This window comes from Uloborus diversus, chromosome 7 (assembly GCF_026930045.1).
Source record: "Uloborus diversus isolate 005 chromosome 7, Udiv.v.3.1, whole genome shotgun sequence".
Taxonomy (NCBI): domain Eukaryota; kingdom Metazoa; phylum Arthropoda; class Arachnida; order Araneae; family Uloboridae; genus Uloborus; species Uloborus diversus.
This window is the reverse complement of record NC_072737.1, coordinates 2,863,630-2,888,298: the sequence shown is the minus strand read 5'-3', so window position 1 is coordinate 2,888,298 and position 24,669 is coordinate 2,863,630. Positions and strand designations below refer to the sequence as shown.

At 36.5% G+C, this 24,669-nt stretch overlaps 1 protein-coding gene across 1 annotated transcript in view; it reads right to left on the bottom strand.

Moving 5' to 3' along the window:
- Positions 1-3,109: 3,109 nt before the first annotated feature.
- The window catches only part of LOC129226171 (cell adhesion molecule DSCAM-like), a 134,745-nt gene continuing 113,185 nt past the window's right edge, over positions 3,110-24,669 (bottom strand). Inside the window, exons 11-15 of the mRNA XM_054860772.1 lie at positions 22,243-22,335; positions 20,109-20,285; positions 17,484-17,684; positions 14,950-15,192; positions 3,110-3,120 (exon numbers count right to left, since the gene is read on the bottom strand). Of these exons, the coding sequence (XP_054716747.1) occupies positions 3,110-3,120; positions 14,950-15,192; positions 17,484-17,684; positions 20,109-20,285; positions 22,243-22,335 (725 nt within the window). The remainder of the gene's footprint in view (positions 3,121-14,949; positions 15,193-17,483; positions 17,685-20,108; positions 20,286-22,242; positions 22,336-24,669) is intronic.

Below are 24,669 nucleotides of genomic sequence, written 5' to 3'. Positions count from 1 at the left end.
CAAAAGGTGTTGATTTTTTTTCTTTTTTTGCGAATAAAAATATTATTATTAATGCAACAATAAGAAAGATAAATCGTAATAGATTGTCGTCTGCGTATTTCTCGTGATTTTAATTGTATGGAAATGATCGGAAATATTATCTCAATGATTTAAAATTTTTAACTGTTGCCATCTTATGTTTGTTAACGAACAAAATATTTGTAATAAATTCAAGCAAGGCTTTTAAAATAACTTTGATTTTTCGCTCTTTGCTTTGCTTTTGAGATAATTTGGAAATAGGAACGATCATCAAATTTTTATATGCGTAATTTTGTTTTTACTGGGAATATTGCTTCCTCGTCAAACATGGGGAGGGATCGGAATTCATAAGAAAGATATAGAAGAAAGTTTCGTGATGGCCACAACATACTAGTTTATAGTATATTAAGGACAGATAGACATTAAGAAATGTTACTGGGAATGTCAAAAAATACACTTACCGGTAATGACTATATGTTTTGCATTTGAGCTAAGGTCAAGTTTCTGAGCGGTTTTAAAATGTCTGATGAAAGAAATAATTCCAAAAAATATATATACCTAATCTAGGAAAGATAAAATCGGGACGTGTGTTACAAAAGTTGTAGATTTCAGGGGTCTGTCCAGGATTTTTCACAGGGTCCGTTTTTTGTGAAAAATGAAAATGATTTTGTGAAAAAAGAATTAATTTTGTGAAAAATCAAATTATTTCGCAAAAAAAAAAAAAAAAAAAAAAAATGCTAAAACGAAATTTTTGAATTTAGAGATGGCACAAACTGCATCAATTAAACTTAAAATTAAGTGTTTTCCTCTTCTATGTCGAGAATATCATTCTGGAGTGTTTTTTATATAGTTCTGGACATTTAGTGAGGGGGGGGGGCATCGCTCTCTTAAGTATCAACATTTATCTACCATTCTACATTATGTTAAATTATACTAGAAACATTTCTGTACAGTATTTAAAACATTTGTAACAAAAAAAATAAATAAATAAATAAAATAAAATTCAGACAAGGGTCAGCATTTTTAACTTTTTGACCCAACACTCTTAAAAAGCACAGAATTTCGTTTAAAACTTATAAATTCTGTGATTTTTACAAAAATAAAAAGATATTTTAATTGTTTAACTCTTGACAAAGCGTAATAAACACCAAAAATTCGAAAAATTGGAATCCCATAGCAGATGCAAAGAGATCGCAATTCTTAAAGTGAAGGCATCAAAAGTATAAAAACGGCTTGTAAAAGAAATATTTTTGATAAAATTACTTTAAAATTGCAGTTTAGAGTCCTATCATAAACATTTCATTAATATCCGTGGACACAGTTGAAGCAAAAAATAAAAAGAATATAAAATAAACCATCTATATCTATCCTCTTAAAAGATATTGGAATTTTGCTTTAAAAACTTGAAATGAGAGTTCTAACAAAAATAAAAAGACTTTTCATTTATTTGCATCCTAATAAAGCGAAGTTAGTTTGAAAAAAGAACAAAATATAATTCTCATATCGGATGTTAAAAGATTGCGTTTTTCAAAGGGTAGACATCTTAAGAACAAAAAAAAAAAAACGGTAATTAAAAGAGTTTATTTAAAGTTGTTAATCATCCTTGTTAGCATTGAAAAATCAAAACTCATATAATTTTCTCCCAAAATAACAGTTAAACATCGCACCGCACCTTAAAAACGCAAATATTGACAAGCAGTAAAATGATGAGAATTTTTTCTAATCAATTCATTATAAAGGTTCAAAGCCAGACTCTAAGTGGTGATAATTTTGAAGTTGGTAACCCTATCTAAAGCGATCCGATCCGTATTTTTCCCCACCCTTACTATCCCTTTGCAGTTTTAAGTTCATTTCGCAGGCATATATTATTATTGTTTATTAAATCATGAGCGGGGAGAAAAGTGCTTACCAACGCCTTTTCAGAAAAGCTTACAACAACACCGCTGCTAATTAGCTGTGATAAAACAAACAAGCATTATATTTATTTGGCAGTAGCAATTATTTATCGTTTGCAGGAGCGCCCTTTTTTTTTTTCTTTTGCAAAATTAGGCGATTTTGTATAAGCTGATCCCTCTAATTTGACTTCAGAAAAGGTTCCAAAAATTATCGGTTTATACACAGAAATATGCGTTATTTTGCTTTCACATTTGCTCTCTCAATAAACAATTTGTGAAAGATCCGATCTTGTTTATCAGAATTTTGTGAAGGGTCCGTTTTGGTTGATCGAGATTTTGTGAAAGGTCCGTTTTGGTTGATTGGAATTTTGTGAAGGGACCGTTAACGGACCCAAATATCCTCTGGCCAGACCCCTGGATTTGTTCATAGTGTTTGTAAATCGTTTTGCACATGGCAGTGATGTCATTGGCCTCATACAGTGAAACCTGTGTATAACGATACTGTCTATAATGATAACCTGTCTATAACAATATTTTTTTTGGCCCCAGCAAAATGTCAGCATGAATAATCAAGCTGTCAATTATGATATTTATTTTAGGTCCCAATAGTATCATTGTAGACAGGTTTTACTGTATGAGGCAGTGAGAAGCAAAGGGATGTGATTAAAATTTTGGAAATAACCAGTACAAATGCTAGGGAATGCAGTAAAAATAATAGCGGAATTTTTCTGCTTCTTTGAGGCAAGAGAGGGTACTAGTAGCTCTATTGAGTGCTGCTATGCATGATTTAGAAAAAAATTTCAATGAAAGCATTCATAGGATCTGAACTTTAAACATGTTTTATAATACACTTACACACGGGTGCAAAATATGTCCGATCCAGCAATCTAGGATTGGGGAAAATTTGAACCATCTGGGGAAATTTTGCAGATTCGATTTTTTTTTTTAATTTTCCGATTTTTTTCGCAAGTGTCTTTTGAATGCCTTTTCTTTTGCATCACCACTCTTTATATTTTCATTAACTGTTTGTTGGATAATAATTTACATTTAATAATAGATATTAGATAGGATATTTTAATTAAAACTTAATTTAGTTTTTAGATACCTAGTTCTACATGTTACCAGTTCATTCTATTAGTTTTAAAGAGGCATTTTTTTTTTTTTTTTTCAAAATTGTCTATACCTATAGTAATGAATTAATTTTTATCTGAAACATAAAACATATTGTAAAATTTTGGGGAAATTTTCAAATAGATTGGGGGAAATGTTGGCAGTAAAAACATTTTCTGCACCCCTGCACTTACATCCTTTTGCTTCTCACTGCCTCATATGTCCCCGAAATCAAATGAGTAAATGCTGGGCCAATTAGACTGGCAATCAGTTCTCATTTTGGCCGAATCCGTTACAGCGAAACTTTCAGCGAAGACTTTGGTCATTCCCAAACCCAAATTTGCAATACAGTGAAACTTCTGTGAACGACCACACCTCTATATAGCGACCACCTCCATTAACGACCACTTTTCTGGGGCACCGATTTTCCCTCGTATATATATCTAATGTCGAAATACCAATCGTAAACCTCGGCATTAAAAAATATAGGAATTTCTGTTAGAGAAACCCTAAAAAAGAGAGAAACAACAAAAGAAAAGCAATAGGACATTTAGTTCGCACACAGGTCAGCTTTCACTTGTTAACCAGACTGGCAAGAAACCAGAATAAGGGATTAAAATCTATTCTCTTGTGGGCCGAAACATGTTCCTTTCTTGCCTTCTCTGTTTAGAGCCTCAAAAATGTCGCAAAAAGGAGGGAGTTATTTTTCGGACCCTTGGGAAGCTAACATGGCACATGCACATCTTGAGGCAAGTCAAGCGTGTGCCCCTGTCATTGAGCGAGGCTGATAAGAATAGAAGTTCTCTAAAAGATTGTTTCTTGGAATTTCTTGAAGCTTATTAAGTGGTCAAAATCTACTTTTAGCACATTTGAATAGCTCAAGAATTGGTTTCAGTGAAGTTGCATTCTGCATTTCATCACCATACATCGCAGTCGAAATGTCGGAAAAGCGAGTTATCTCATGCTCGAGAAAATTGTAGAAGTCATAAACTTACATAGGAAAGTTAGTACCGTATTTTCCTGCGTATAATCCGAGGATTATCTGCTAAAAAAGACAAAGTTTATGAGGTGCGGATTATACGCAGCCACGGATTATCTGTGTTTTTTTTTTCGCTTAACACCAACGCATTGAACCTCAATATTTTTACAGTAGGATTCACCGATCGAGATCGTACGCCGACGGAATGTTGTTTATTTTACAAAGCATGCATGTTCTTCTTCGCTGCCTGCCCGTATGTTGGTTATTTTACGTTGCTTGAATGTTCCTCTTTGCGATTCAGGTCATGTAAAATAAGCAAGATTACAGTGAAAGAGGAAGCCATTTGCACAAGATTAGACCGTTTGCTCCTTGACTCTTTGTTTTTCAAGCAATTAGCGAACTATAATCAAGATTTCAAAAAGAAATCATTATATTTTAGATTATCTTTCAGATTAATTTTGATTATGCCTTCAAAGTAATTACTTTTTCACGTTTTTAGTTTAGTTGCTCAAATGGTATGTTAAATTCAAACTTTATCTTTTTACATCGTATTATCCGCGGATTATACGCCGCCGCGGATTATACGAAGCTTTTTTTTCTTCAGGCCGATTTTAGGACCTGCGGATTATAGGCCGCCCGCGGATAATACGCAGGAAAATACGGTAAGTAGTTTTTTCAAACAGAAAAACTATCTAAGAATTATATTTAATATTGAAAAAAAAAAGTTTCTTGGTTTAAATGCATTCTTATCATAATGTCCTTGATTAATAGACTACAGGAAGAAGATAAATAAAAGCTATACTGCCGTGTACAGGTAAAGGGCAGTAACTGCAAATTTTTCATTTTTTAGCATTTTTGTCATCTATTGTACGTTATCTTTATTGTACAAGCTCGCTTATTTGGTTTCCGCTGAAAAAAAGGCGCAAAAAAGACGTCTAACTCCAACATTTCCCTATTGTTAGTATTAAATCCAAAACGCGTTTCTTCAAATATCTCGAAAACTCATTTCTGCAGATACTGCCGTTTACCTACACACGGCAGAATACTGGTGCTATATTTGCATGTTAGAAAATGGCCTCTAAGGAAGGGAGAGTGGTCGCTACAGGGAAGTTTCACTGTATTGGTATATAACGAACATTTAGCACGTTGCAGCGAAATGATTTCGCCCATCCCTTGTACTTCGTTAAACCGGGATTCGGTATAACATTTGTTCTCCATTGCATTGGTTGGCACTTTGGAACATCAAAGACTTTCTTATTCTTTATTCTCTGTGACTTGAAACTTTATCTTCTGTAACATCCACCCTCTGTAATGGAAATATTTACATCAGTAACTTCATTTGAGCTAAAATTTTAGAAATAGAGTGAAACCCCAATTTTGTGTTTCTCAAGGGACTTGGTTTAAAAATCCTAAAATACGACTACAGTCAAACCTTGATATCTCGAACCTCCTTATCTCGAAACCCTTGATGTCTCGAAACAAAAATTTTCCCCAGCATTTTTAATAAAAACCCTTATGTATTTTCCATAGTTATCTCGAAATTTATTTTTCGAAACCCTTGATATGTCGAAATTTTTACACAGAATCAAGTTTCAATTGTCGTTTTGCTTTGGCAATTTTTGTAGTAAAACCATTTCCAGAGACAATGGCTTAATGTTTTTCGTCCCTTTTCTTGGAAATTTTGTGAATAGGGGATTGGGGCAAGATAATAGGGGAGTGTTGGCATGAAGGGGGTGCAGTGTTTTCCCCAGAGTTTAGAATCTTTGTGCATTTCTCTCGAACATGTCGTCCACTTTGAGGAAAGGGGTTCGATTTTTCTTCCGTCAGTTTTCGAGCGAAAACGGAAAATGCGTTCCACATTTTCATCATTCGGCTTTTTTAACTCCAACAAAATGGCTGCTGAGAACTTTTTGAATGTGAGGTTACTGGTTAAAGATAAAATTGGAATTTTTAAATTTTTAGGTGAAAAAACCAAGTTGAAATTGTTGTTCATTTCAAAATCTCGTCCTGTGCACTTTCGACAATTAGAAAATTTTAAATCTCGTGAAATATTGAAGACTACTTTATTGATCGTAATTCGAAGTGGTCCTATAGTACATATATAAATGCATCTAGCGTACATGTGTGCAAATGTGAGAGTTACTACTGTATTTTTTTTTAAACCTTAATCACTCGAAAACTTGATGTCTCGAAATTTTCCCCCGTCCCGAGAGATTTGAGATATCGAGGTTGTACTGTATTTTAAAATCATTTTAACAATTTCGTGCAAACCCTGGAGTTAAGGTAAAAGTAGTCTGTAATATTGGATTGTTTTTTAGTCATTGATTTCAAAGTGAATGTAGCATATTCCAGGGTTGAAAGACTTTGATGAGACAGAAGTCCAGAGTCAGTTGAATGCATTTGCATAACTAACTTTCAAGAACGTGGATTAGCATTTAAAAAAGCATGAAAGGTAAGATATTGCTTATTTTAGAACATTTTCTTCTTTTTTTACTTTCCAGGAAAAGCCTAAAATGCAAGAAATTCCATAAAAAACAAACTTACAATCTGGGTTGAATTAACATCATTATTATAATATGAAAAAACTGGAACACCAGATGAGAAAAGTGTAAAATACAGGAAAAACGTAGATTCGAGGGACATAAAATCGGGGTTTCACTGTATCCCAATTTCTGCTAATATTTTTCATGAATAGTTCATACAGTAAAGCGAAATTCAAAGAATGGCCATCGAATTAAGACAAAGGTGCATTGAAGTTCCGCAGAGGCGGCGATTGGAACTGAAAATTGGTTGAAAGGGGGGGGGGGCAAAAAAATAATCTACAAACTAAAAGCTGTAGGATTTTTAGCGGCAGCAAAAAAAAAGTAATGAATTGAAAGGGGGGGAGAAAAAAGGTGCAAAATTTTTCTAAGGTTGGTTTTAAGAGCATGGTAATTGACACAAATCTAACAGCTTAACTCACGTTTTTCTTAAGATTTTGATGAATTTTGTACACAATATCTTTCCCCGAAGAAACACTTAGGCATGGATTAGGCTTACATTATTTACTCTAAAGTATTCTGAGGTATCTCAAACTCTTGGTAATAATTTCACTGAGCAAGTGTGGCTTGTTTAAGTAAAACAATTGATTCACTAATATCTAAACAATGAATGCATAAACTCAAAGTGACTGCTCCTGCTAAATAATGTTTCATAAACAAATAATTATACAAAGTAAAACAAATAATTATGATCTGATAATTTTGACACTTTTTTTAAATTTAATTCCTAGTTTTGGTTCCTAAATTGGAAAGTAAAATAAATAAATAAACCATAAAAAGTCAAATCACTGCCACTGAAGTTCCAGAATGCAGTTCTTTTACTGTTTTTTCCGGGAAAATAAAATTTTTCTTTCACTTAAAATATTTTAGTTTGTGCATTAAATTTTAACTCTGAGGAGTGATTTGGACATGTATCAGTTGTCCAATTTTTGACATGAAATTGTTATGTCTGATAAAAATGAACATTAAAATCATTCTTCTGTGCTTCTCACCAAGAAATTGGTTATGGGGGGTTGGTACCATTACTATAGGTTATGGGGACTATAGGTTATTGGTGTAAGATTTGTAAAAAATATTTTTTAGTTTTTATGTATTCACAATAGTCAAATCAAGAGATTTCAACTAACACCGAATTCATATTTCTATAAGAATTACAAGTAACCTCAATTTAAACATTAATGGGGCAGAAATGAATTAAAATGAACGTACAATTTTACTTTCTAGGGCGATTTTCTCAAAACGTCAATTTTAAAAATTCATGTTTCTTTTTTCTAGAAAATTACTTCACATATTACTTTAAAAATTTCACCACATTTTAGTAGTGTGTTCATAACTATACTGAAGCTAAACTTTTACTTTAGGACTTACACTTTACCCTAAACAGCTGTTTTTATGGTCAAAAACAATCTTTTTTTTTTTCATTAAAAAAGCGACTATTGGTTAACATTTCATAAATTATGAAGTGTACAGAATTGCCTTAAAATTTCATTACAGTAGATAGTAGACATCTCTTGAAAACACTGAAAATTGTAAGTTTCTATCGTCAGAAGCTTTTTGAGGAAAAGGTACAGAAGTTTTGAAGTAAGAAATAACAACGTCAAAAAGCATAAATTGCAGATGACTGCAGACACGTGTTTCGGCGTTACAAGGAACGCCTTTTCAGTGCAAAAAGTAATGAGCTTGTTAAAGAGTTCGTGATTCAATTTCAAACTTTCTCGAAATGACGACACAGTTCTCGAGAAAACACGGGTGATTTATTTACACTATGTAGAAGAAAGATTGTTAACAACTGCTATATTCACCATAGCAATTAGGCAAATATCAATCGACACCGTAAACTCAACTTTTACACACGTATTTACATCGAAATACGCAAAACAACACAGCGAAATGCCTCGCAACAAACAGAGATAATACACTCTCAGTACAACTTCTCAATCGAGACTGACTTTTTATCATGAGACACAACTATTTATAGACATCGAAAGTGAGCTCCTCAACTATTCCAGAAAATGCTACACCGTTCTACACTTTTCTTATTTCTTTCCATTCAGAAATGAGGGGACCGTATACTTCGGCCGAATGCACGGGGGCTGTATATTCATTACAAGAAACTATTTACAGGTTACGTTACTACAATAATTTTAGATGAAAAATAATTTAATAAACGCCAAATTTAGACAAATTAATCCCAAAAATAATTACTATTTATAGAATTTGTAACAAGCTTATAGATGAAAAGACATCCGACAAAAGCCATAGCTCTTGACTTTTGGCTGATGTCTTTTCATCTATTACTTTTTGCATCGAAAAAGGCGTTCCTTGTAACGCCGAAACACGTGTCTGTGGTAACCTGCTTTCTGACGTCGTTATTTCTTACTTTACTTTTCAGCACGAAGGTATTTATTTATCTTACAGAAATTTAACATTACGCATGTACACTCAGGGTACCGACCATTGAGATGATTTAAAATGGAGGGACTGAATCGGGATTCAAAGATCCCAAGTTACGTGGTAGATTTTAAAGCAAAGCGTTGGAAGAAATTAGTTTTCCTTCGCTAGTTTCACTCAAAACATGTCAACCATTCGTCGTTGTTGAAACACGTGACTCGGCGTCTTTGCCTCAGCTTTTGCTCCGATGATTGGACTTGCTCCCCTCCTGCTTTAAGGTACTGACTCCCCTTAAATGTAGCAAAATTTACCATCTTTTTGGTAGCTAGTTTCATCCATGTAATGCTACTTTTCTGAAATGGTGAATACCAAAAGCACCACAGAAAAAACTTATCCCCAACTAGAAGCTGCAGCTAAATTTTGCTAGATTAGACCGATTTCTTGGTGAGACACTGAAATTTATTTTTCAGAGCGTCAACTCTCCCGATTCGTTCGGGAAACTCCCGAACTCCCAAATAAATAAAAGTAAATATCTTTCCTAATTTTCATCAAAACAACAAAATTCCCCAAAAAAGATTTATCCGTGATGAATTTCGGAAAAAAATTCCTTCAGTGAAACAATTGCGATCAGAAAAGCGAAACCTTTTCAACCAGGGGTGATTGTATTCCGGTATTTTACCGGATTTCCGGTATTTTCATCTTGAATTCCGGTACCTTCATCTTCGAAAATACCGGAACTTCTACATTTTCAGAAAAACCCACTTTTGTAAAATTTAGGGCGATTAATGAAATGCCAAAAGTCCAAATTGAAGACGTTTTGTTTGGTATAAAGCTTAAGCTACGGTCATGGTTTGTAAACTCTATGGTAATTATCGAAGAACAGCTGGGGTGGGGGATTGAATAAAGGCTAGTTAAGAAGAATCCTGGAAAAATTTTAAGAAATGAGAAAAATTAAAAGAATTTAATTCCCACCATGCACATGGACGTATTAAATCCAATTAAAACTTCGAGTTTTAGCCCCAACAAATAATTATGTATATAAATGATTTATATACATAATATAATGTGTACATACACATAATGTATATATATGTACCCATCAAAACATTTTTTCTTCTTGGGCAAAAAAAGTTCAGGTATTTTTTCATGGAGTCACAATCACCCCTGTTTTCAACGCCTGCCTGTAAATTGTGGATGTCCGATTATTTTTGAATCATGTTTGTTTCATTTTAGCATCCTTTTGGCGCTTTTATTTCGAAAAAAATAGCGGTAAAACGTTCCCGATTTTTCTCTAAACTTTTTACACTTTTACTTACTGAATGAATATTTATTATCACTTTTGGGCAATTCCAATTTGATAAAAACATTTGGTGGTACACAAAACAACCTACAAAGAGTCCATATATTCTAGATCTTTGACTCATTTCATTAACTTTATGAAAAATAAAATAATGGTTTAAAAAACTAAAAAAACACGCTTTCGTAGCAAAATGAACTAAAAAGTGAAAAATAATCTTTGGATGATAGTAGTTGACCAATCACTTAATTTTAATGTAATACAAAAAAGCGTGGAGTGCTGTCTATTTACATTTTTGCTTGGACAACGAATGGAAGACATTCTAGACAACTGATAAGAAGCCCCCCCCAGGCTTTTTGTATTACATTAAAATTAAGTGACTACTATCATTCAAAGATTATTTTTCACTTTTTAGTTCATTTTGCTACGAAAGCGTGTTTTTTTAGTTTTTTAAACTATTATTTTATTTTCTTCTTTTTAGTTTAACTTGTTTTACGAAAAAATATTCATTTCAACATTATTCAAAATCTTTTATATTCATAAAATTTGCCCAAAAAAAGCTAATCCAGCTCAGTCATCGATGTATGTGTGCGGAAATCATATCTTCATTACTTTGAAAATTTGAGATGCATTTGAATAAAAGTTTTGTTCAACAATGGTCTGATCAGCAATGAATTTCCAATGGAAGGCTCACCTAAATTTTGGCATGAAATGAGTTAAAAACATTTATATTTCATGTTCTAATTACCTTGGAACATTGGAACAAATTTTGTCTGATGCAGAAAAATGAAAGGTTTTTGTAGATATTTTTAAATAATTTCTGCGAGCATTTTTTAATGTATTTTATTAAATTTTTCCTTTTTACATTGTTCGATTTATGCCAAAATATTGATTAAAATTGGAGGAAACTAACCATTAAAAGAGTTAATGAATTAATTTGATTATAGAATATTGCATTGTCATCGAGTCTGAGGTCGCGTGCCAAATTTCAAAAGAATCCGATCGCAGGAAGTGGGCGAAATTTGAGCTGCAAGATTCCGTTACAAGATACATACATACATACATACATACAGGTGAAGCTAATAAAAGCGTGTTAAAAACGACTGTATTTATATATAACGCGATAAGTTATTGATAAACTCTTCCAGAAATAAAAAAAAAGTATTTTGGTTATACATTACGGATATAAAAATTTTATTTTGATATTGTTTCTGGAAATGTTCGACATTTAAACTTTACTAATGATAAAGCTGAAAGTCTCTCAGTCTGGATCTCTGTGGCATGCATAGCACCTTGACATAGCCATTTTCATGAAATTTGGCACAAAATGAGTTTGTAGCATGGGGGTGCGCATCTCGAAGCGATTTTTTGAAAATTCGATTTTGTTCTTTTTCTATTCCAATTTCAGGAACATTTTACCCAGCAAATTATAACGTGAACGACCAAATTACCATTACATAGACCAGCAAATGAACATAGCCTATTGGCCAGAAATTCATCATCCTCTAATTGTCAATATACAGGCAACCCAAATGACCTTTTAATTTTCTACTACAGGCAATGCCGTCCGGATGCGGCTAGTTGCATCATATAGAAGTAGAACCCTTGTGCTTTAAAAAATTCATGAAATGAACCAAATATCTAACATATTTGGAGTTTTTGCGGGTGTTTTGCGTAAAGATGGTACGTCTGTTTCTGTGAAAATGCTCTTATAAGAGTGAAGAATCTTATGACTCTTTTAAAACTTTTTTTTTTCTTCCAAACCTGAGATCTGTAGATTTTTTTATTCTTTTTTAAATTTCAGAAAGGTAATAATAGCAATCTCAATTTCTAAATTTTTGGCTTCTGCCAAATTTCCAAACACCGAATTTTTTCTTCCTACTTTCCATCCTTCAATGTTGACAGTAATTAATCTTAATATATAAAAATCAATGTCCTGAGATAACATATATATATACTATATATCAACGCACAGCCAAAACCACTGAAGCTTCAGACTTGAAATTTGGCAGGCATGTCCCCATGATTACGAAAGTAACCACTAAGAAAGGATTTTTCGAAATCTCAATTAGTTTGGGAGATTAAAACCCATTAATTTCTGCGAAATTAAAACCTGTCATTGAAATTCAAATCCCTTATTTTCGAAGGTTTTCCTCCATTCAAATCATTATTCAGTACTTCATCTCAACTTTTGGTCGATAGCGAACTATAAATTTGATATTGTTTTTGTTTCTCACGTTATTCTTCGAGGCTTTTCTCAAGTCAAATCGTAATGTTTCTGTCTATTGCTTTCATTTTTTCAAAACTAGAAACGAAGTTTTTAAGAACATCATCACAGGCGGACTATCCTTTTGAATTTAGAAGAGTGCAGTTTCCTGTTAAAGTTTGCTTTGCAATAACCATTAATAAGTCACAAGGACAGACATTAAAAGTAGCAGTGATCCATTTAAGAGAAGACTTTTTTTCACGCGGTCAGTGTTATGTAGCTTGCTCCAAAGTCAGTTCATCAAGCAGTTTAATAATTTTAGCACCAGAAAAGAAACTAAAAATGTTGTATACAAAGAAGTTCTAGCTTAAACATCGGTATATCAATGAAATGTGGATGGCCTGTGTTTGCAAAGATACTTTAAAAGGATCGTTAATAACAGTTAAAGATCGGTTAAGGACAAGGGCATATATGTAAGGAGTCCAGGGTCCCCGGGATCCTCCCCAAATTAGGAAAAGTTATAGGTAATAAGTAATTATTATAGGGGATTTTCGAAACTAGGTGCACCAAGCACTGTTAACCCCTGCTAATTCCATTACCCGAGCAATGCCGGGTACGGGGATGCTAGTGACTTATAATAAGTGGTTTTGTATTTGACACCTTTCTGGGAGATGAAATTAAATTAGCGAGCCGTCCATAAACGCAATGTTACGCTTTATAGTGCACAGTGGACGAGGGATTGTAAAATTTTGCCTTTGTGACAGGAGGGGGGGAGGTAGGGGGTAACAAGATCAGTGACATCACATTTTGGTTGAAACAAAAGCATTTTTTCTAACAATATGTTGATGTAACATGGCGTGCCAGGGAGATGGATAAAGTAAAATGTGAGAAAGGCCGGGGGGCGGGGGATTTTGAATAGTTATCCTCAGATACACTAGCGAAGCCAGAAATACCTTCTGGAGGGGTTTTCTTTTGCAAAAATACCTTCTAGAAGAGTTTTTTGATCAAAAATAACTTCTGGAGAGATTGGTAAATTAAAAATACCTTCTGAAGGGGTTTTTTTGAGCGAAAATACCTACTGGAGGGGGTTTTTTTGACTGAAAATACCTTCTAGAAGAGTTTTTTGATCAAAAATAACTTCTGGAGAGATTGGTAAATTAAAAATACGTTCTGAAGGGGTTTTTTGAGCGAAAATTCCTACTGGAGGGTTTTTTTTTTTTTTTTTTTTTTGACCGAAAATACCTTCTAGAAGTTTTTTTTTTTAACCAAAAATACTTTCTGAAAGGGACTTTTTGATCAAAACAGCCCTTTCATATGCATAGACTACTGTATTAGAATTTGCATCTATGTTAAAACCAATGCCTTTAGGGGGTGTTTTCACCCCCAAAACCCCCCTTCGCTGCGCTACTGCTCTGATATATAATAGCATACGTGCCAGCTCTACTGTTTTTAACGGGAGACTCCCGTTTTTTGCTTCCATCTCCCGATTTCCCGTTTTTTCAGTCAATTATCAAAAAGTTTTACTTTCTTTTCAATAGATGGCGGCCCTTTCTAGGCTACCAATGTCAGGGAATAAGAATTTTTCCCATTAATAACTCTGTTGGTAAATATTAATTTTTTGGAAGCTTTCCACATTGCATGTGCAACGAAGCACGTGCTCTGCCGAAAATTGCAGCAGATTTCAATCTTTTTGCATCTTGAAAATATTTCAACTATTTCGAAAGTTTGAAGTTATTTTAACATGTGCTACCCTATACCTACTTATTATATATATTATTTTCATCATATATTGATTTTTTTTTCGGATTTTAGGAATTAAATTTTGGTAGCTACTTTTCTGGTTGAGACTGGAGAATGTACGAAACTTTAAGCAAATTCACTCATTATTTAGTTTTTCCTTTGCAGTATGTTTTTCTTGCTGCTACCAATTTGCTTACATCTGCGAAAAATCCCCATTTCACTTTAAATTTAGTATTTATGTTATTTAAAAGCACAATTAATAATTACGTTGTGAAGATATGCCGTTGGTGATGCCTCTAGTGGAATCTCCTGTTTTTTTTCTTCGAAGGTTGGCAAGTATGTAATAGGCAATGACCGAGTAACCCGCATGCTTCACCAATGAAACTCGCACCACAGCATGATCATTTGATATGTTTTGGTAATGTTTAACATGCATGGAAAGGCTTTATTATGACAAGGCTGAACTGGATCCGGTGCCTTAACTGTTTTACTGATAGAACTAGCATTTCAATAGAATGAAGAAACGAAGAAGCGGTCAACAATGAACGCACCCAACAGGCAATGAATTCGTTCAAATGTAGAAGCAATTTTCACCTGTCATACCTTGACGAGCGATTTTCTAATATGTTCATAATAATTGTGGATCATTTAGGGACAACCCAATGTATGTTTACGCTCTTGATTGATGGTAGTTGAAACCGCTTTCATGTAGAGAACAAAAAAATGAACCCTACAGCGTGCTCTAGCTCTCATCGTTGCTCTATGTATCTTACCTGTTGCGGAAACGTCCTCGCTCCTCTCGGAGGACACCCGGTCGTCGCTCTGCCACCGCTTGCCGCCCATGGAGGTGTGTCGGAGGGGGAGCGTGGCGTAGGGGGAGGGGTAGTCGTCGGAGGGCACGTGGGCCGGAGCGGGGGTGGAGCAATACATCAGGGGGCGGGAGTGGACGTCCACGTACCGGAAGGTGTGGCGGGAGAGGGGCGTGCTCCTCGAAGTCGACGCCCCCTCGCACAGTTCTGAGGAAAGAGAAAGAGTCGATGAATATAAAGAAATCAATTTGTTAAAATGTATTTATCTTACTGTATTATAAAAACCTAATGATAGAGACGCAGCGAATAACCAAATCGATGAAAAGCCATGACATTACAAAGTTATTGTTTAACAAAGACCATGTTAACCAATAAAGCTTTGATTCTAATTGAAATCTCATTTATACATATTAGTTTGAATTTAGTCAAAAGCGAAATTTGCACTCTAATTACCTTGCAAATTTCGACAGGGTGGCGACAGATCAGGGAAAAGTCAGGGAACTTTATTAATCAGGGAAAAGTCAGGGAAATATCAGGGAATTTTGAAAAAAAAAAAATCAGGGAAAATTGATTTTATGAAGAAAAAAAATTTTTTTTTTTTTTTTTTTTTGCTTTACAAAATTAAGTATTTTAATTCCTATGCATTTTCTGCCAATTATCTGTTCAAAAAAAAAAAAATAAATAAATAAAATTAATGAGGTGCGATTATACACTGCCACATATTTCTTAAGATTCTTATGCTAAGTGGTTTCTGGAAGTAAAGTATTTTTTTTTTTTTTACATTTTGTATAATTTTTCCATTGTAGAAAAATTTAATATACTGTTTTGTAGGGGTTTTTTTCCCAAAAAAATTGACTTGATATGTTTTTTTCAAACTATTTTATTAAAAAAGTAGCATTTTTTAAAAATATATCTTTACACAACTTAAAATGTTTAAAATACTGCGTTTTATACAAACATACTATGGATTTCAAGTAGAGCAAAGAAAGAAAACCATTATCATTGGTAACGTAAATCAGGGAAATTTGATGAACTTCATCAGGGAAAAGTCAGGGAACTTTTTTTCACAGTTCCTGTCGCCACCTTGTTCGAATAAATTTAATCACATGCAGAAAGATTAGAAATCAGGACTTTTTATTGATGCATAATGTATGAGTATTTTTAACACCTACATATTAGGGGATTCAAGTGGAATGTTTGCTTTAAATTGAAATAAACTAATTATGGGGTGATAAGTAACCAATCTGATTATACAGTGTTAAAATGTCACCAAGTATGAGCTCGCATACCAAATTTTAAGAATATATAATCAAAACTGGAGCACAGGGAGAGGGTGAAAATTGAGTTGAAAGATAGCAGAAATTCTGCTGAAAAGGAGATACTTCTATCGTTGGGGTTTTGGTGCTATCGCCAAATTTTGGACAAGAATTCCTCATCGAAACTCGCCAAGTTTTGCAACTTTTCTTAAAACGTGAACACTCTTTAAAACCTGATGTTTCGATAACAGGGACACGTGGGCAACTGATTTATGAGTCCGAAATCATGTTTTGCTATGCCTTTTGATTGCTACGTAGTTAGTTTTTTCTCATGATTACACAATCATACGGCTCCTGGTTAGAAACAGAATGAGCTAATGAATTTTAGCCATATACTAATAATAAGAGTAGACCGAGCTTTCTCATTCTTGCTGATGAAGAAAATTGGTTCATAGATGTATCATGTGACTGGTGGAAGGCTTGGCGAAGACTTTGGCAGCATGGTTGCTAGATGGCAACATTATCTATAGTTTGGCACTCGACATGTATTTTAAGACGTAATGTGTTTTCATTATAATTTTTTTCCAGGTGCTTAAATTGAACTGTTTTTCTTTTAGTTATGCATTATTTTGACATAAGTAATTAATTTTTGATCACAGTTTTCAGTAACTTTTATTTCATTCGGAACTGCTACGTCAGCGTTGGCGTGAACGTCATGGCGTAAACGTTTTGCGTCAGTGCAAAAATGTACTAATCGGTATCTTAAATTGAAATGGTAGGTAAAAATCTTACCGTTTGCCGATTCTTTTTGGGCGCTTGCATCTTTAATTGCTTAGAGAGTTATTGAAATTGAATAAAGAAAATGCACAGTACTATCTAAACGAAAAACTCACTATATTGACAAAATTTTTACAACTTAGAATAACAAATTTACAAATCGGACTCCATAAAAGATCATTCTTCCGTGTTCCATCAATTCAATTTATTTTATTTATTGTTGATCGTCTGCTACGATCAACGAACGCTGTTGCTGGGATATCCACCAGTCACGTGGTTTGGTTTATGAGCAGCAAAAGAATTGCCATAGCTCGGTTTATTCTTATTATTAGTCTATGATTTTAGCAGCAAACAATTACCAACAAAACCTACGGTTGCCGCGAAAGAAAATGGCAGATGAATTAAAATATAAATTAAATGAAAGCAATCAATGCTGCAGGCGATAAATATTGGCTGGTTCCTTACCGGTGGGATTGTGCACGACGCTCTTGATGGAATGCGTGGTGGTGAAGCGTGTGACGTAGACGCAGGAGGCGGCGATGATGCAGACGATGATGACGCAGGAGATGACGACGCTCAGGGAGATGACCAGGGTGGTGTGGGGGAGGCCGCCCTGGGAGGGGGGAGACAGCTGGCTGCGTAGGAGGGGCGAGCGGGCCGCCGGAGCTGCAAAAGAAATCGGTCTTAACTTTTCCTCTGAGTCTGAAATCTCATTACGACGAACTGCGAGAGACAGTAAATTCTGTTTATTGTCACGGGAGTTTCGTTATTGAAATTCAATCGAGACTGAAAATTTGTGTCGTTATTAGGATATTTCGGTGTTTTGGTGTTCGTTGTAACGTGATTTCACTGAAAATCGAAGGAAGTTTCGTAAAACGGGGGAACATCGCTCCTCTAGGGATAACATTGCTCCAAAAAGTGTAAAAGTTTTTTCGGGCTTGAATTGGCAACTTGCCCACCTGTTTACTGTTATCTTCTACCTAGTTGAAAGAAATTCCACATTGTCAACCACTTCGTCACTGAAGTCCTCGAAAATCAGTAAAAAAAACTTTTACACTTTTTGGAGCAACGTTCCCCCGTTTTACGGTATTGGATTCGTAAGAGTTCTCAAATTTCGAAAGATTTACACGTTTTGAGGTATGTTGAGTCCATTTGATCACATTAGGAAAATGTCTGTTTGTTGGGTGTGTCTATGTGCATGATCATTTTTTTTTCTGCAACCACTCTAGCGCAAAAACTACCGCTTGAAATCGAACAAGATTTGACGCGCATATGCACCTCTATGGCCCTGTTTATGCAACTAGATTCATCACGGCTTCGCGAAATAAGGCTGTTTTCTGCATCCAACCCGGCTTCAAGCCGCGTTCAATGCAGGAGCGAATTCCCTCCACCTACATTGAAGAATTATTGGCGGATTTTTCCCACAGTGCATTGCGTGGTCACGTGTCTCCTCCTCGTGTGTATTTATTTTGGTGTTGTTGTGCGTGTTCTTTTTGCGTTGGTGATTTTGCTTCGAAACTAATTTCTTCTAATTATGGAAAAATCCAACTGCAGCATTCTATGGGATAGCACCGAAACGAAAGCGTAAGGGAACGTAAAGGAGAATCCACGATTTGACAAAAACGGCTCTTCACATCAACCCGGCTGCAATCCCCCTTTTATCCACCTTCCGCTTCAACCCGGGGTGAAGCCGGAGTGTGCATAAACAGGGCCCATGTGTATTACTGCCCGTTAGGTTTTATAGCCAATTCCTTCAAGAAGGGTAGAGCAATCGAACGTTTCCTTCGCTATATGCGACTGCTATATCTCAAGAAGGAACGGACGGAATAAAAGAGAATTGGTCAAGAGGTAGCCCTCAAAGGGTACAGATACTGATTTTATTTTGGTGCCAACAGATGAGCGCCACCATTATAATGAAACAAAGGAAAGTAGAGAAAGCATTTGATTGACCCAGCCCCTTGAAACGATCATGGTCGTATAGTTTGAACTTAACCAAAATTTTTATTATCAGTTTTTGGAGATTTATTTTCTTCATGAGAATTTTTGGGTTAATAAAGTAGGTTTTGTTTTTGAAATTCCACGTTTGGCTGACCACCTAACCGAAACATCTGCCTTACCCTCCCAGAGCCATTGGTGACGAAAACTGAGATGAGCGCAGTAGGCCTTGGCTTGCCCCCATGGCTGTTGCGCCATTGATTTTAGTTTTGATTTTTTAAAATATAGTCCGTTAATAGAAGACTATGTATATTGACATCGATTAACCTGGAAACTTGGAGAATTTCGGTCTCTAATTTTGCTGGTAGCCCTGTATTTATACATAAGTAAAAAGAGATACGTCTAAGACGTATAGTAAGGAGTTTCTCTTTTGGTTTTGACTGTCCATCAAGGACGAATCCAGAAATGTTTCAAGGAGGGGGCGATTGATTTTTTAACTTACTTCTTACAATACATCTGGGTTTTTCATGCTTAGGGGTGTGGGGGGGGGGGGGAGGGGGAAATGCCACAGCATTTCATCATAACAGCTAGAATACAGAGTTTCGGCCAAGGAGACCCCCGTTTTTTTGCGTTGGACAAACTTTTTCCGTTGAAAGAGGTAGTATGTTCAAGAATTCGGTTTTAAAACTTCGATTTCGAATAATTCCGGGGAATTTTAGAAACCCCTCATCGAAATTCGCCTAAAAGAGGATTTCAGTTCAGAAAAATTGCCGGTGCAGGATCCCTCAAGAGAAGGGCGATGGATTTTTTAACTTACTTCTTACAACACATCTGGTTTTTTCATGCTTGGGGAAGGGGGGGGGGGGGAATGCCACAGCATTTCATCCATAACAACTAGAATACAGAGATTCAGACAAGGAGACCCCCGGTTTTTTGCGTTGGACGAACTTTTTCCGTTGAAAGAGGTAGTACGTTCAAAAATTTCGTTTTAAAACTTCAATTTCGAATAATTCTGGGGAATTTTAGAAACCCTCTCCCCTCATCGAAGTTCGCCTAAAAGAGGATTTCAGTTCAGAAAAATTGCCGGTGCGGGATCCCTCAAGCGAAGGGCGATCGCCCCTCCCTTGTTGGAAGCTTTTTGTTCTTCGTGCTCACCTGTCGTCTTAGCGCTCACAGTCTCCGAAGGCGGACTGTAGTCCTGTCCGCTGACTGCCTGCACGTACACTTCGTACAGGGTGTCCGGGCGGAGATCGGTCAGTGTGGTGCCGGATCCGTCCAGCGCCGTGCGCTCCCTCCAAACCCCGCCGGCCGGCCTGTAGTAGAGCAGGTAATCTGCAAAGCGAAGTATGATTTAGCATGTCATGCGCTAAATGCTAGATTACTTTCAAAATTTGAAAAAAAAAAAAAATTAAAAAAGGAAAATTAATTTGAATTTTGGCATCTTGAATTCAAATTATGTTTTTCGCAATCACGAGTGTGTGTATGTAGGCGTGTGTGTTTGTGTGTGGGGGGTATGTGTGTTTGTGTGTAGGCATGTGTGTTTGTGTCTGTGTGCAGGCATGAATGTGTGGATAGTTGTGTGTATGTGTGTATATGTTTTTGTGTGTATGTGTAGGTGTCTGTATGTATGCGTGTCTGTATGTGTTTGTGTATGAGTCTGTAGGTGTGTATGCGTGCGCGTGTGTGTATGTACGTCTGCGTGTGTAGTTGTGTATGTATGCGCGTGTGTAGTTGTGTATGTATGCGCGTGTGTGCAGGACATGGATGCAACCTGGAGACGGCTTTCGCTATAGGAGCAGCATCGTGAGGAGCCGGTCGACGGTGATGGTGCGGAGGGTGGCGGTGGGAAAATAAAATCAAAGGAACGTCAAACACAGTCAAATGAGAACAATAAGCAATCGTGATTGCTCAAAAAAAATAGATTGTTTCACTTTTTTTGAAAGTCTTTGTTCAAAAGAAAACGCAAATATTTCTACTTTAACAAAATTTAGAAATGGTAAACTGAGAAAAATGAAGTTTTCAAAAATGAGTACATCTATGCTTTCAAATTCTCATAACACCTTCAAATATAAATACTCAATATTTTCAAAAGCACCGAAATTGAACATCATACTCCAAATGAGATCTTAACATACTTCTACACAAAAGTAAAACCTTTTAGATTTGTTTTAAATGGATCTATTGATCAATCTAAACATCAAACGAAAATATATTAAAACTAATTTTTACTTAAAAATATTTCCACTAACTGACATTCATTCTGTTTCTATTCTGTGTATTCATTTAGTCTTGATGGCAAAAGTAGCAAATGATGCTTTTGCGTGCTGGGAATTAGATATCTTAGAATTACTGATTTCATCTGAGATACTGAACAAAAAAGAAACATTCAAACGAAAAAACAACATTGGAATATAAGTATTTTTATTTCTGAATGCATAATTTTGTACTAGAAATTTCCAATTTTTTGAAAGTGGGAAAAACCTTCTTGGGAAAAAAAAGTCTTCTCTTTCTCCCCCCCCCCCCCATGTCCTGTTTTTGTAGACCATGCTCATCTCTAAGTGGGACCAATAGGGAAGTTTTCAATTTTATTTTTATATGATAGAGTAACATGTATGAACATCATGGATGAAAAAATTTTTGCGATACGATAAGTAATTTTTTTTTAAATTAATTTTTAAAGTTCAAGCGCTTGTGACGTCAAATGGCATAGGAAGTGACGTCATGCACTCTTCCGATAGGGGAGAAGCCGAAGGTCACGCATTCGACTTCGAAGACGAAACATAAAAGGCTTATCTCCTCGCATTTAACTCCTCGCGTTTCTAGAACATTAAAGCTCTCATCCTCTCGGAAATATTAGAATATCATCATTGATGTTACGTGAGGAAGATTATTTAGATTGTGCTTTAACGAATCCGGTCTCCATAGTGTGTTCAAAAGGATTATTGAATTTCTAAAAAATAAAAATATCAGCGCGCTCAAAATGTCCCTAGCGAAAACAAGGGGTCTTCGGCGGAAGGCTGCCCATTCGCGCCCCGTGACGTAGACTCGTGACGTTTCAGAAGCGCGCACTTTTGCGCGTGGATTTTTAAAAATTCATTAAAAATCAACCACGGTGTTTTAAAATTCGGCGATGGTGAATTTTTTAGTTTTGAGGGTCAATTAACAATATCCAATAGCCAAAACATGAACATTTAATAGGTTGCAACTTCCCTATTGAAAGGCCAGACTGATGGAAAATGTTTGAATAGAGTTTCATGTCCCCAAATATCGACAGGATTCTTCAACTTACGTGCGTCTTGGACGTTTTCGTTTCCGGACCACGTGAGTGTCATGGTGCTCGCGCCGGTCGATTCCACTTTCAGCTTGGGAGTCGAGAGTTGACCTGAAAAAGTTGGAAGCGCTTATTGCTGTGTCAGCTTTAATCGCCAGATTGAAAATTGGGAGCCGGTTTGGCAACAGGGTCACAAACCATAAACTGTCGAGTTGTTCAACATGTTCAATCAGTGGACCGTGGTAGTCTGATCGGTAGAATGTCGGATTCGGGGCCGGAGGGTCCTGAGTTCGAACCTCGATGGTCGAAGACCCACCGTCGTCATTAAAGGGGACTGGGCGACGTTAAATAGGCTCGTGGTCTCAATGTCCTCCAAGTGAAACGATACCTCTGGGGGTGCTAGCACTAGGCAGCTATTAGCTCCTGCACTAGTTCTAAATTCTCATTAACTGTTCGATCCGGTGATGGTGCTGCCATCTATCGGTATATAAAATAATGGAGGCAAGGCACTTAGTATGCAGTCCTCGACATAAAATACAGTTGTAGTTAGTTGTGACTCGGAATCGAAATCGAATGTCCAATCAGTGGAACTATTGTGAGTCGGCTGGTCATATTTAAAACCCTAAATCGTAGCTTTAGTAGCGACGCGTCCGCCATATTGGGGTAAATGTCGATTTCTTCCTATATCTGCTATGTTGAAGTAGCTTGTTCTCGATTACGGATTAGCATGGAGTAAAAAAGAAACCACAAACAAGAAGCAAAACACAATACTTCACCTTAGCACACTATAGGGAGAAAGCGGCGTTTAGCCCAAAGATGGCGGACTTGTCGCTACTTGACACAGCTACTGCTAAAGGGTAGTTCACACTAGAGCCCCTATAACTGGAGAGGCCGACGCATCCGCCATTTTGGAGCAAGCGTATAACAGGGAAAACTACCTTTATTGGCAATGCTTCGCCAAACAGGGAACGAGAGAGTCGGAGAGCGAAGGTGAACATTGGCGAAATTTTGGAAACTGTTGGCGTCGTTTCCAAGCTGCCAGTCACTTCGCGTGCCATTATTTATACATTTCTTTTTTCTTTCTGCATCTACTAGAAATCTGAAGAGCCGAAATACTTTTTTGGAGCCGTTTACACAATTAACAGCCGAACAACCACCCATTTGTCTCAATTTAACACATGCTAAAGAAATGTTAACATCGACAGCAATGCTAACGCTACGAAGCTCTGGATCAAGTTCGCTCCAAAATGGCGGATGCGTCGGCTCCTCAACTATAGCGGCCTTAGTTCACACTACGGCCGTCTGTCCCGTTTTTGGCTGTGACGGACTGCCGACGAAAATAGAGTAGCATTCACATACGATCGCCGTACATGAATCACGAGGCTGAACTCGCCCACCAGAGAGAAGAGCGCGCTGCTTGGCGAGAACCAATGAAATGCTATCCTACTTTTGACGGCCGTCAGATATCAAGGTTCTTCTGATCGAAACCGGTGTACCGTTTCCACCTCTTGTGTAAAGATGACAAGAGAATGCATGGTCTTTTAGAGACGTTTAATGTGATGAATATTTACAGCTATATTACAAATTACAGATTATTTAATGTTACAAAGATATTTTGAACAGCGAGAGCCACTCCGGGACTCACCAGCTCTTTGCTCTACGAGTGTCTCCCCCTTTGACCTATTTACTTTCTCTTATATACGGGGATTCGTTTGGCGGGGAATGCACCCCTGTTTACAACAGTCAGACGATGTTGACAGGGTGGTTGAAAAATGTTCCCTATAGTGTCACAGACATCATATCACACCAAACGGAGAAAGTTTATGTGCACAACAAATGTCCAGCTTGGGATAAAATTCAGCTATTTTGAAGATCTCATTTCCAACATTTCTCAGAAAAGAGGAGCAGAAGCCGTATTTACGTATGGTCTTATACTTATCCAGCTCCCATACTGGTGACAGATATAAAACACCCGCGTAACATGTTTTTCTCACGATGAGTGGTCTGGGAAAGAATTTCTAGACCGACCCCACACATTGAATCAAAATAGAAAACAAGTGGAGGAATCGCATCGGTAGACCGGCTTGCCAAGATGGCTTGCTGTCATGGCAACCAGCAAATAAAACCTGTTTCGGGTGGGAAAACTCAGTACGGACGTGGCGGACGACCGATATGTGAACAGGCCCTTAGGTCTTCGCAATGAAGTCTACGAGCGATCTGAGCCTGATTGTTGAGTAAGACAATAAAAAAGCCGTGACCTAGCCCCCCCCCCCCCGGTCTTTAGGGACCCCGAAATGGCTGAAATTGCAAGGTTGCTGCGTGAGGCCCGAAAAAGCGTTCGGCCTAAAGCAGGATTTCTTAAATTGTGTTCCGCGGAAACCCAGGGGTTCCATGGAGATCAATCAAGGGTTCCGCCAAACTCTCAATCTTTGTTTTCCTTTTTTT